The sequence below is a fragment of the Lactuca saligna genome, chromosome 4 (genome assembly GCF_052625555.1).
Source record: "Lactuca saligna cultivar CGN05327 chromosome 4, ASM5262555v1, whole genome shotgun sequence".
Taxonomy (NCBI): domain Eukaryota; kingdom Viridiplantae; phylum Streptophyta; class Magnoliopsida; order Asterales; family Asteraceae; genus Lactuca; species Lactuca saligna.
The window spans coordinates 97,939,458-97,952,696 of record NC_136420.1 but is presented as its reverse complement, the minus strand read 5'-3'; the positions used below and the strand labels follow the sequence as shown (position 1 = coordinate 97,952,696).

General features: G+C 40.2%; 1 protein-coding gene and 1 non-coding gene across 2 annotated transcripts; one reads left to right on the top strand and one right to left on the bottom strand.

The window, feature by feature from the left end:
• Positions 1–1,684: 1,684 nt before the first annotated feature.
• LOC145044639 (small nucleolar RNA R71) lies at positions 1,685–1,791 on the bottom strand. The gene has a single exon (XR_013681586.1). It is a non-coding gene; the product is annotated as a small nucleolar RNA R71 (small nucleolar RNA).
• A 933-nt stretch (positions 1,792–2,724) lies between these two features.
• On the top strand, positions 2,725–3,843 carry LOC145039939 (uncharacterized). Its single transcript, XM_078987934.1, has 2 exons — positions 2,725–3,274; positions 3,656–3,843. The coding sequence occupies exons 1-2, from the start codon at positions 2,725–2,727 to the stop codon at positions 3,841–3,843; spliced, it is 738 nt and encodes a 245-aa protein (XP_078844060.1).
• The last annotated feature ends 9,396 nt before the right edge of the window (positions 3,844–13,239 follow it).

Sequence of the window (13,239 nt, the reverse complement as noted above, 5' to 3'; positions counted from 1 at the left end):
TTTAGCTTGCTAAAGAACCTTGTGTGTGAATAATAATTAATTTTCTGTTAATAGGAAGATAGTTGATTAGCATGAACATCTATTGATTATTAACCTCATATGTTATGTGATCACTATGCCATATGTCTAGGATTAATGAATATGAAACTAGAGTTAATAAGAGAATTGAGTAAATTCATGTGCAAGCTTGTGTGATGACCATCAACAAGAAGTTAATTAAAAGATTAAATTAGTTAACTATTGCAAGTCTAAATTAACCCGAATAATTAATCTAGTAAATCTAATTATATTAGACAACTGGCCACTGTTTAAGTTATTTTATTTGCTAAGGATTAGTGTAGTGAATGCGAATCTAATCATTTGAATCGGTAACCAACAAAAGAATTAATCCATTGCACCATTACCTTAAAATCAACCATAGTATCAGTTGAGTTGAACTAAACAAAAGTTCCCTTCCATTTATTGAATCTAGTTAGTTCTTTGTTTTCTAGTTTTTAAATTAGTAACAGTTAGCAAGTTTATAGTCTTGTAAAACTAGAGAAACCCCCTTCTTATTAATTAATTTAGATAGAATTAGTTTTTAGTTTTAATTTGCCATTCCCTGTGTTCGATACCCTACTTATCCAACTATACCATAATTGATAGGTTCACTGCCTTTGTGTGTTATTTTACAATTAAAAGTTGGTTTAAAACTAAGTGACTTTGCACGCATCAAGTTTTTGGCGCCATTGTCGGGGAGCGGTTCTAAAATTAACATTAAATTCTAATTTAATCGATCCTTTGTGTGGGATTTGCCTTACATAAAGTTATTTAAAAGGTAATTCAGTATGTAGATTTAGTTTTAATACAATTCCGTTTTTAGAGTAATTAGAAATTCTTTTTCTGTTTTTGCCTTAAACTCGCCGAGTGCACTCGTGCCGACTCAGCGAGTACATCGTTGTTTCAGTTTTATTTTTTTATTTTATTTTTGTTCTTTTTACGCGTTTTCTGTTTTATTTACAGTTGTTTCATGACTCAAGGATCTGATACACCTCTGTTCCCTCCTCTTGAAGACCCGGAATCCGCACTAAGGAGGAGCAAAGGCAAAGCTGTTGGAGAATCCGCTTCTTCAAAGAACTCACCACTCAAAAACCTAAAGTCCATTTTCAGCAAGAAGAGGAGCAGCAAATCCGGAGCATCCAGTGCCTCTTTGACAATCGAAGACCCAATTCAAGAAGTTATCGAGTACGATACAGAAGAAGAAGAAGAAGAGCCCACATACGAGCACAACTCCGAGTTTGAAGACGATTTAGCTATCACTATGGCTAATATCGATGAAGTCCCCATGAGGGAATGGAAGAAGAGGATGCGCGATGATACCGGCCCGGGACTTGTGCAGCCCGCAATTCTCACAACCACTACTTTCGAACTAAAAGGCCATATTCTCGCTCAACTCAAGGAAATTCCTTTTTATGGGAAGGATCACGAAGACGCCTACAAGAACTTGGACGAAGTGAATGATGTGGCCGACTACTTCAATGTACCGAATGTACCCCGCGAGACCCAGCTTCTTCGCATGCTCCCAGTCACGTTCAAAGGAGCTGCAAAGGATTGGTTAAAGTCACTTCCTCCCAGATCGGTCACCACATGGGCCAAGATGAAAGAAGAGTTCATAGACCACTTTTGCCCACCTTCCAAAATAGCCAAGCTAAAGAAAGCCATTGCCAACTTTGAGCAACAACCCTGAGAATCTCTTTATGAAGCATGGGAAAGGTACAAGAGTTTGCTTAGAAATTGCCCACATCACGACCTTAATATCCAATAAGAGGTCACCATTTTCTATGATGGAGTCAATGTCACCACAAGGCAATTGCTCTATTCTCAAGGCCCGCTCACGAAGAAGGCCCCCCCGGTAATCAAGGAGTTAATTGAAGAATTCTCTAAGCATTCTAGAGAATACCATAATCCAAGAAACGAAGTAAGTCGGGGGGTAGTGAACTCGGCAATTGATAGCATGGCGGTGGTGATAGCTAATCTTGATAGTCTTGATAGGAGGATGACAAAAATGGATCAAACAATCCATGCTATTTGGGTAGGATGTGAGAATTGTAGAGGGCCCCATCTCACAAAAGATTGTGATTTGGATGAGAATGGAAATAAAAAGGCTCAAGTATTCTATTCAAGTGGTGATCGATATGATGAAAATTGGAGGAAACCGAAGAAGGAATGGCTCCAATACGAAAAATATAAGAAGGCTAAGGAGGAGAAATACAAGCAGAAGGAGAGGGGATGTTATCAAAAGGAACAACCACTGATAGAAAAGAAAGTCAACTTGGAATAAATGTTCACTAGATTCATAGCCGCGTCCAAAAAGAGACACAATGATCACGATGCTGCAATACATGAGACCAGAAACATGCTAAGGAATCAGCAAGCATCCATTCTAAACATTGAGAAACAGCTGGGACAACTTGCAAACCAAGTGAACGAAAGAATGTCGGGTCAACTTCCAAGTAATACCGAAGCCAATCCGAGAATGGAGAATGTGAGTGCAGTGACTTCTAGCAATGAAGAAATTTTCACACATGCATAGAGGATCTCCAAAAGGCAGAAGAGTCGGCTCCAGCTAAACCCGACCAGACTCGCCGAGTCCCTCAAATGGACTCGACGAGTCCATGCGTAAATGACAAAACTGTCATTCCCTTAAAGCCAGATAATCCCCCTCTGCCATTCCCAATCAAAGCCATGCCTGTGGAAAAAGTTGAAGCCTATAGATCCTTTTTGAAGCATGTTAAAGCCCTCCAAGTCAATGTCCCATTTGTAGAAACGATGCTCACAACACCCAAGTACTTCAACTTACTAGAAGGTCTCTTTGCTGCTAGGAAAGACTTGGCTGAAGTAGCAGAAATAATATTGAGTGAGCTACCCGAAAAGAAGGGCGATCCGGGAAGTATTATAATTCTGTGCCAGTTTGGAAATGCATTTGTCACCCAAGCGTTGACCGACTCGGGTGCAAGCATCAATTTGATGCCTTTCTCTCTCTTTAAGAAGTTGGATTTACCGGAGCCAAGACCGGTAAACATGAAGATCCATTTGGCAGACAAGACAACAATTCATCCACGAGGCGTTTGCGAGGATCTTCTCCTTAAAGTCGACAAGTTTATATTTCCAGTAGACTTTGTGGTGGTTGACATGTTAGAAGACCCCAAAATTCCGATTATTTTGGGGAGATCATTTTTAAACACCACATGTGCGTTAATTGATGTATGTGAGTCTACACTAACATTGAGGATAGGTGACGAGTCCGCAATGTTTAGAGCCGTACCAGAAGCCAAGCAAGAAGAGAAAAGAAAAGAAGAAATCTCATTTATCCATTTGGATGATGAGATACTACAAAAAGAATTTGAACTTTTGCAAGAAGAAGATCCAAACAAGTTTTTGCTACCTTCTGGAGAGGATGGAGATGTTAACAAGGACTTGGAGGAGATAGAAAAGCTACTGGAAGGAGCCTACTCGGAAAACATAGAGGAAATAGTGGAATACGATCCGACTCGCCGAGTCACTCTCCTGGACTCGACGAGTCCAGTCGAAATTGCCAACAACTTGGACGACTTAGATCTGCTTGTTGCTAGTTCTATGCATATTCTGGACTTAGATATTTTTCCTCATTCTTTAGAAGAACAAACAGTAGAGGAAGAAATGGATACGGAAGTTCAACACGCCCGTATAGCATGTCTTGATGCAATTCCGCTTGAAGATGGGGGAACCACAGAAAAAGAGGAGAAGCCAAAGGATAGGAGAGTGGAGGCTGATCAACCATCCATTACCAAACCTAGAGCACGCACTTTCACAAAGTACGTGTGACAACCGTCAAATTCTGGTCAATTCAAAGTCAAATAAAGTCAACAAGTCAAACCGGCCAGCTCAACTAACCCTTGTGTGCTTGGACTTACGCTCAATATTCACTAAACAACCCACTATTCTAATAAGAAAACATGAATCGAAAGTTACGTACAACTAGATCTCTTTAACCTAAAAACTGTAGAGCGTGGCGAGCCAAACTGATAAAACAATGATGCATACTCATCGGGAGTGTGTAAGATCCTTAAATAAGGCTTAACAGGGTTTACGAACCATGCATTGCGATGCCGGACACTCACAATTGTCACACATGGATCCTCTCTCAATCGTTTTCACTCTATCTCTGTCTATGTCAAATCTCTCCCTAATCGCTCCAAGTGTGTGAAATCTCTCTCTAATATCTCTCTACATTAGAAATCTCTCCAAGAATGTCAAATCTCTCCACGTATGTGAAATCTCTCCCAAATATCTCTCTGTATGAGAAATCTCTCCAAGAATGTCAAATCTCTCCCAAATCTCTCCAAGTATGTGAAATCTCTCTCAAATATCTCTCTGTATGAGAAATCTCTCCAAGAATGTCAAATCTCTCCCAAATCTTTCCAAGTATGTGAAAACTCTCGCAAATATCTCTTTGTATGAGAAATCTCTCCAAGAATGTCAAATCTCTCCCAAATCTCTCCAAGTGTGAGAAATCTCTCCCAAATCTCTCTCAAAAGTTTCCCGTAACTTTTTGGAATCATTCGGGTCATTCCGGCCCTTAACCGGGTCAAAAACGGCTTAAAACGGGGCGAAAACGAGAAAAATAGGCTTTAGGAACCGAAACCGGAATGAGAGGCTTCTTAGGACCAGAGACCGAGCCTCTGGTGGCTTAGAGACCAGAGACCGAGCCTCTGGTGGCCAAGAGACCAGAGACCGAGCCTCTGCCTCTGTCGCTTCACGCTCTGCTCCTCTCGGTCTCTGTTCGCTATTCCGCCTCTCTGTTCGCTATTCCGCCTCTCTGTTCGCTACTCCGCCTCTCTGTTCACTACTCCGCCTCTCTGTTCTCTTCTCACTCTCTGTCTCGCGCGCCTCTCTGTCCCCTCCCACCTCTCGGTTCCTACCCTCTACCTTCTCCCCTCTCGGTTCCTTCCCTCCTTCTCCTCTCCTCTCGGTTCTGCCTCCCTCTCTCTCTCGGTTCAGCATCAGGAGGCCGAGCCTCGGCCAGAAATTCGCATATTTGTCATTTTTAGCCCGTTTTTGATATTTTTAACATTTTAAGCCCGTTTTTCGTGATTTTAAAGCGGGATTTTCTCCAGAAATTATATTTTAACATAATAAACTCTAAATATTCATAATTTAAACATATTTTGATGAAAATCATTATTTAAATAATAAAAATCAAGTGGATGAATTATTAAAGGTGGAGTGTTGACTTTGCCTTATCCAAAGTCACAAGCAACCACCTCACACCCACTCTTTGACTAACCACACCTCTCCACCTTACCTAGGTCACATCAATGTCTTTTCCACTCAATTATCCCTCCTTCCCACGTTTTTGAGGGCTGATTATTCATCCTCTCTCCTCACTTCTCTCATTTGCTCTCATCTCACAAGAAGATCAAACTCTTTCCTCTCTCACTTTCTCTCTCTAGAAATTCGAGATTCAAGGGCTGATCTTGAGCTTTTCCCCCACATTTGGTAAGCTTAATCCATTCTCTTTATGATTATCTCATTTAATTCCACTCAAATCATGGATATCTTAGACAAACTCTCTCATAATTATGTTAGATCTTCGAATCTTCAAGTGATTCTTCAAGTGTTCTTGGGTTGAACACTTTCCTTCTTCAACACTTATCGACTGAAATCACTCAAGGTGAGTTCATACCCCTACATTTTCATGATTTCTCAAGTTTTCAGTGGGGGAATACAAGTTAAAACACTAAGAACATATCAAAATTTTTCTAACAGCCTTCATCAGAAAAGTTCAACTCCATTCACGGACTGTTTTGGGCATCTTAAATATTTTTGTTTTCAAAACTGTACAATGTGCAAATAGTTCAAGTTTTTAGCTTTAAAATGGCTACTTGCACATCTCCATACGATTTTTCTACAATTTATGGTGATTTTTACAAAACTGCCTATCATTTCAAACAACAATCCGGACCAGTCTGTGATTTTGGACTCTTTCACCCAAGTTAGAGGTCATATTAAATTGTGATAAAAATTATGAGCAAACTAGACACATTTTGTGAACTCTCAGAATTTACAGATCCAGTTTTCGACTTCGTATGATTTTTCTATGATTTTTCCAAAACAGGGCATAATTGCTAAATTTTACCAACAGCATGTAAATATCATAACACTTTGTATTATGTTGAGCAAAGTGTATAATCATAAGTTTTAATGTTTGAATGAGTTTCCTAGTTAGTTTATCATTATGAACTGAAACTAAGACATTCATATTAAATTTTATCCATTCATTTTGGAACACGTATTATTTAACTATAAAAAGTATAGTTTGAATATATTTATAACACTAATACATCTCCATAAAAGGATTCATACATATTACAGACATTTTAGATAAACTATAATAGGTATAGTTTATGATACATCACTCTACGCACTCGTACAAGAAGGGTACATTCATACAAGAAATATTTATATCCGCACACATTTCACGTAAACTTGTTATCCTATATTGTGAGTTTCTCTATTTTTCTTTCTCTCTCTCTCTCTCCCCGTACGTCCGAGTGCGGGATATAATTCCTGGTAGTTATAATCAGAATCTCCTTGAGGGAGAACGTGATACTTGTATATAGATCTATATTGGGATTGACACCCCACACCTTGCTGCTAGCTACAGTTGGACCTGCAGGTCTACGGGTGACAAATGTCATTTTATTTTTCGCGACACTGAGAACGTCGTGGCAGGTTCACATAGTCATAGTATGATTATAACGGCTCACATAGGGAACAATCCATAAGTTTACGGGATTTTATTTTTAAAACCTAAATGAGTTTTATGTCGATTTAAAATCACCTTTCATCTCTATGGGTACAAATACAAGGTGTTGGGTCTCTATACAAAGTTACTATGATATTAAAACTATATTTCCTCTAGAATTGTTAGACTGCAACTATAGTCGCTGAGCGTATATGTTTGAGTCATATAAGAATTTAGTCTTGATTGGCCTAGAATTGGTGGTGCCCGCCTCATCTCCTGTTCCTCGTTGGGTTGTGGACCTGGGGCAGACCCACTATATTCAACGTTTTATCTAAGTTAAACCTTATATAACTTATATATGATTGGACGATTATAGAGGAACTCTACGGATTACTCTAGGGTTCATTAATGCATCATGTAGGATTATTTCTATTCATACTTAACTAAGAAAATATTGGATTTTCTGGAAATCAAACTATATCGATTTTACAAGGAAAAACGGTTTCTACTTCAAACAAAACTCTTATGAACTCACCAACCTTTGTGTTGACCCTTTTTAAAACTACTTGTATTCTCAGGAAATCAGTGAAACAGGAAAACTTCATCGCTTCGAGGATGGGACGTTAAACCGTCAACGATTTATTTTGTCATCATAATGTAATTGCTTTTGAAACATGTAAACATATACTTTGGTGTAACTTTTGCAATTATATTTATGGTGGTTGTTTTTACTTTGAGCACTACTATACACGTTGTTGTGATACTGTACATGAAGTCCTCCACCCCCAGACGTTTCCGCCATCCTTGGTTTGGGGGTGTGACAGATTGGTATCAGAGCATTGTTTATAGTGAACTAAGTATATCGAACCACATAAGATATACAAACTATAAATACATTGGGACTAAAGTCTCTGATTTTAAGATTTCAAAACCACTATACCTTTAAGAATAAACAACTTTTGTTAAAAGTATACATGCATGCATACGTACTAAGGTCAGCATCATTTTAGGACAAAACAAAAGTAATGATTGTTGGATATCACAGGTAAGCCTGGGGATGTATGGTCAGTCTTGGGAGTGGCATAGCCTGATCAACTATGCTGGTCCGAGGAGTGATTAGCATATGCCCAAGAATGGTTGTGATGTGGCAACAAGTCTAAAAACTTACCAACGCTACCACAATGAAATACCATAGGGGTATTTTGGCATTATTAAAATTACATATGTGAGAACTAAATAGATCTTTATCAATAGGTCAATAGTTGCTTAGTGGATACATTAAAATTTTATGTATCCAGGACGTCATAGACTTAGAATCTGTGGATCTTTGCTCTACTTCCTGTTCTCGTTGGATTGGGGATTTAGAGTTAGGGTCGTTTATTCGAAGGTCTATCCTGTCCCGAATACGTATAATTAGTATGCACTAAACAATTTGTTGAAGTACCTGATAAAGATCATCATATAATTAGCCAATTAGTACTTTTGCTTAATTATTTCTTATATCCCCATTTCTCGCGAAGATATCATGGCTGGATTTTCCATCCACACGACGACCCGTACTACCCTAACCACGATAATACCAAATGGCTCGGAGAGGAGCCAGAGAATGATTACCCAACCCCTGTAGATGGTCACCAAGCTGAAGGCTATGATGATGGTTCTGACTCCGACCCTGAAGTGGAGAACTTAACCCCGATGACTCTTGTTCCGAATCCCAACCCTCGACCGGCTTCCAAGGCCCGACGCCTCCTTGGGTAGGGTGCTTGGAAACCTGGAGCAAAGAACAAGACCAACATATGTCGTTTAATAGAGAACGAAGCTTCTACAACATAAACGAAGGAAGCTCAGCAGATAAAATTTTTCCAATCCTAGTCCATAGAGTTGCCCGAAACGAGATTCAGGATAGAACAACTCTCCATAGTATCGCAAAGGTTGATGCAAATACAAGAATACATACGATCCGCACCAATCGCCTTGAGCACACTCGTGAAAAATCTAAGAGAGACCACAAAACCCACTAACTCGTGAAGTTCAGTCATATGGACTTCCTTTATGAATTATATATGAGGAATTCTTAAATCGAAGAATAATGCAGGAAAAATCAAATTCTATAACAACTGACTTGTCTTTACTAGTAGAAACTTACCATCTGATCATTTTTTCCTTTTTGCAAACTCATGACAGAACGATGCCACCAAGGAAAAGACCCAGACCTTCGGGCAGCACAGCGCCACCACCTCCGACGCCACCTCCCCAGTTTGATCCTGAAATGTTCCAAGCTGCAGTAATGGCAGCCGTGGTAGCTGCAATGTCACAAATTGGCACAAATAGCACTGGTGGTGCTGGATCTGGAGCCACAAACCCTAACCACGGGGATAGTGCAGGACGCACAAGGGAATGCACTTACAAGGACTTCACAAATGGCAAACCCGATTCCTTCGATGGAAGTAGGGGTGTCCTCGCACTAATTCAATGGTTCGAGAGGACCGAAGCAATCTTTGAGATTTGTGCTTGCCCCGAAGCAAGCAAAGTCAAGTACGCGACATTCACCTTCATCGGAAGAGCTCTCACTTGGTGGAACGGCAAAGTTAAGTCGCTTACGCTTGCAGTGGCTAACTCGTTAAGTTGGGAGGACTTAAAGAAGATGATGTTGAAGGAATATTGCCCAAGAGGTGAAGTGCAAAAGCTGGAGCAAGAACTATGGAATCTCAGAATGGCAGGCTCCGACCTTACAACTTACACCAACCGATTTTGTGATCTAGCACTCCTTTGTCCCGCTATGGTCACCCCGGAAGACAAAAAGTTGGAGCGTTACCTCTTGGGATTGTCCCCTGAAATTCAAGATAGCGTGCTCGCCTCAAGACCAACTACCTTTGACAGCGCCAAGGAGTTAGCACAACAACTCATTGACCATCATGCCCACCATGACACTATGACAACCACCATTACCCAAGCAAGAGGAGGGAACAGCGAAAGAAAGTTTTGGGACAACAAGAAGGACCAATCAGCCCAAGGCCTCGTTAAGAAGCAACATATCCTTGTTGTTCATGCTGCCACAACCCTCACCACACCAACTCCCATGAAACCATACGCTGGAACACTTCCAAAATGCAACAAGTGTAACTTCCATCACACTGGGGCTTGCCGAAAGTTGCATTGCAAAAACTGCGACAGAGAGGGGCACACTGCTCGTTTCTGTAAGGCACCAGCACGACCCATCAACCAGGTACCCGGCTCTGGAGCAAGCCCAACCTGTTACGAGTGTGGAGAAATGGGACACTTTAAAAGGGAATGCCCAAGGACAAGAGATGCGGGTGGTGGCGGGAGGGTGTTTGCAATCACCGAGGGAGAAACCACTCCGGAACCACCCGCAAATATCAGTACGTGTTTCTAACATCGACATTTAAATCCCGAATTTCTTTATATGATAAATCTATCATCGATTAAAGCATGCATTGTAGTAATCATGTGACACCGGGCGAGTTATTCCTCACCATAATCAAATTCTTGTACTACGAAAAGTCATCCCCATCTTTCCTCTAAATTCCTGGATTCCCTTTCGAAGTGCAAATTTCGGGACGAAATTCCCTTTCGAAGTGCAAATTTCGGGACGAAATTCCCTTTAACGGGGGGATGATGTGACAACCGTCAAATTCTGGTCAATTCAAAGTCAAATAAAGTCAACAAGTCAAACCGGCCAGCTCAACTAACCCTTGTGTGCTTGGACTTACGCTCAATATTCACTAAACAACCCACTATTCTAATAAGAAAACATGAATCGAAAAGTACGTACAACTAGATCTCTTTAACCTAAAAATTGTAGTGCGTGGCGAGCCAAACTGATAAAACAATGATGCATACTCATCGGGAGTGTGTAAGATCCATAAATAAGGCTTAACAGGGTTTACGAACCATGCATTGCGATGCCGGACACTCACAATTGTCACACATGGATCCTCTCTCAATCGTTTTCACTCTATCTCTGTCTATGTCAAATCTCTCCCTAATCGCTCCAAGTGTGTGAAATCTCTCTCTAATATCTCTCTACATTAGAAATCTCTCCAAGAATGTCAAATCTCTCCCAAATCTCTCCACGTATGTGAAATCTCTCCCAAATATCTCTCTGTATGAGAAATCTCTCCAAGAATGTCAAATCTCTCCTAAATCTCTCCAAGTATGTGAAATCTCTCTCAAATATCTCTCTGTATGAGAAATCTCTCCAAGAATGTCAAATCTCTCCCAAATCTCTCCAAGTATGTGAAAACGCTCGCAAATATCTCTTTGTATGAGAAATCTCTCCAAGAATGTCAAATCTCTCCCAAATCTCTCCAAGTGTGAGAAATCTCTCCCAAATCTCTCTCAAAAGTTTCCTGTAACTTTTTGGAATCATGCGGGTCATTCCGGCCCTTAACCGGGTCAAAAACGGCTTAAAACGAGGCGAAAACGAGAAAAATAGGCTTTAGGAACCGAAACCGGAATGAGAGGCTTCTTAGGACCAGAGACCGAGCCTCTGGTGGCCAAGAGACCAGAGACCGAGCCTCTGGTGGCCAAGAGACCAGAGACCGAGCCTCTGCCTCTGTCGCTTCACGCTCTGCTCCTCTCGGTCTCTGTTCGCTATTCCGCCTCTCTGTTCGCTATTCCGCCTCTCTGTTCGCTACTCCGCCTCTCTGTTCGCTACTCCGCCTCTCTGTTCTCTTCTCACTCTCTGTCTCACGCGCCTCTCTGTCCCCTCCCACCTCTCGGTTCCTACCCTCTACCTTCTCCCCTCTTGGTTCCTTCCCTCTCTGTTCGCTATTCCGCCTCTCTGTTCACTACTCCGCCTCTCTGTTCTCTTCTCACTCTCTGTCTCGCGCGCCTCTCTGTCCCCTCCCACCTCTCGGTTCCTACCCTCTACCTTCTCCCCTCTTGGTTCCTTCCCTCCTTCTCCTCTCCTCTCGGTTCTGCCTCCCTCTCTCTCTCAGTTCAGCATCAGGAGGCCGAGCCTCGGCCAGAAATTCGCATATTTGTCATTTTTAGCCCGTTTTTGATATTTTTAACATTTTAAGCCCGTTTTTCGTGATTTTAAAGCGGGATTTTCTCCAGAAATTATATTTTAACATAATAAACTCTAAATATTCATAATTTAAACATATTTTGATGAAAATCATTATTTAAATAATAAAAATCAAGTGGATGAATTATTAAAGGTGGAGTGTTGACTTTGCCTTATCCAAAGTCACAAGCAACCACCTCACACCCACTCTTTGACTAACCACACCTCTCCACCTTACCTAGGTCACATCAATGTCTTTTCCACTCAATTATCCCTCCTTCCCACGTTTTTGAGGGCTGATTATTCATCCTCTCTCCTCACTTCTCTCATTTGCTCTCATCTCACAAGAAGATCAAACTCTTTCCTCTCTCACTTTCTCTCTCTAGAAATTCGAGATTCAAGGGCTGATCTTGAGCTTTTCCCCCACATTTGGTAAGCTTAATCCATTCTCTTTATGATTATCTCATTTAATTCCACTCAAATCATGGATATCTTAGACAAACTCTCTCATAATTATGTTAGATCTTCGAATCTTCAAGTGATTCTTCAAGTGTTCTTGGGTTGAACACTTTCCTTCTTCAACACTTATCGACTGAAATCACTCAAGGTGAGTTCATACCCCTACATTTTCATGATTTCTCAAGTTTTCAGTGGGGGAATACAAGTTAAAACACTAAGAACATATCAAAATTTTTCTAACAGCCTTCATCAGAAAAGTTCAACTCCATTCACGGACTGTTTTGGGCATCTTAAATATTTTTGTTTTCAAAACTGTACAAGGTGCAAATAGTTCAAGTTTTTAGCTTTAAAATGGCTACTTGAACATCTCCATACGATTTTTCTACAATTTATGGTGATTTTTACAAAACTGCCTATCATTTCAAACAACAATCCGGACCAGTCTGTGATTTTGGACTCTTTCACCCAAGTTAGAGGTCATATTAAATTGTGATAAAAATTATGAGCAAACTAGACACATTTTGTGAACTCTCAGAATTTACAGATCCAGTTTTCGACTTCGTATGATTTTTCTATGATTTTTCCAAAACAGGGCAGAATTGCTAAATTTTACCAACAGCATGTAAATATCATAACACTTTGTATTATGTTGAGCAAAGTGTATAATCATAAGTTTTAATGTTTGAATGAGTTTCCTAGTTAGTTTATCATTATGAACTGAAACTAAGACATTCATATTAAATTTTATCCATTCATTTTGGAACACGTATTATTTAACTATAAAAAGTATAGTTTGAATATATTTATAACACTAATACATCTCCATAAAAGGATTCATACATATTACAGACATTTTAGATAAACTATAATAGGTATAGTTTATGATACATCACTCTACGCACTCGTACAAGAAGGGTACATTCATACAAGAAATATTTATATCCGCACACATTTCACGTAAACTTGTTATCCTATATTGTGA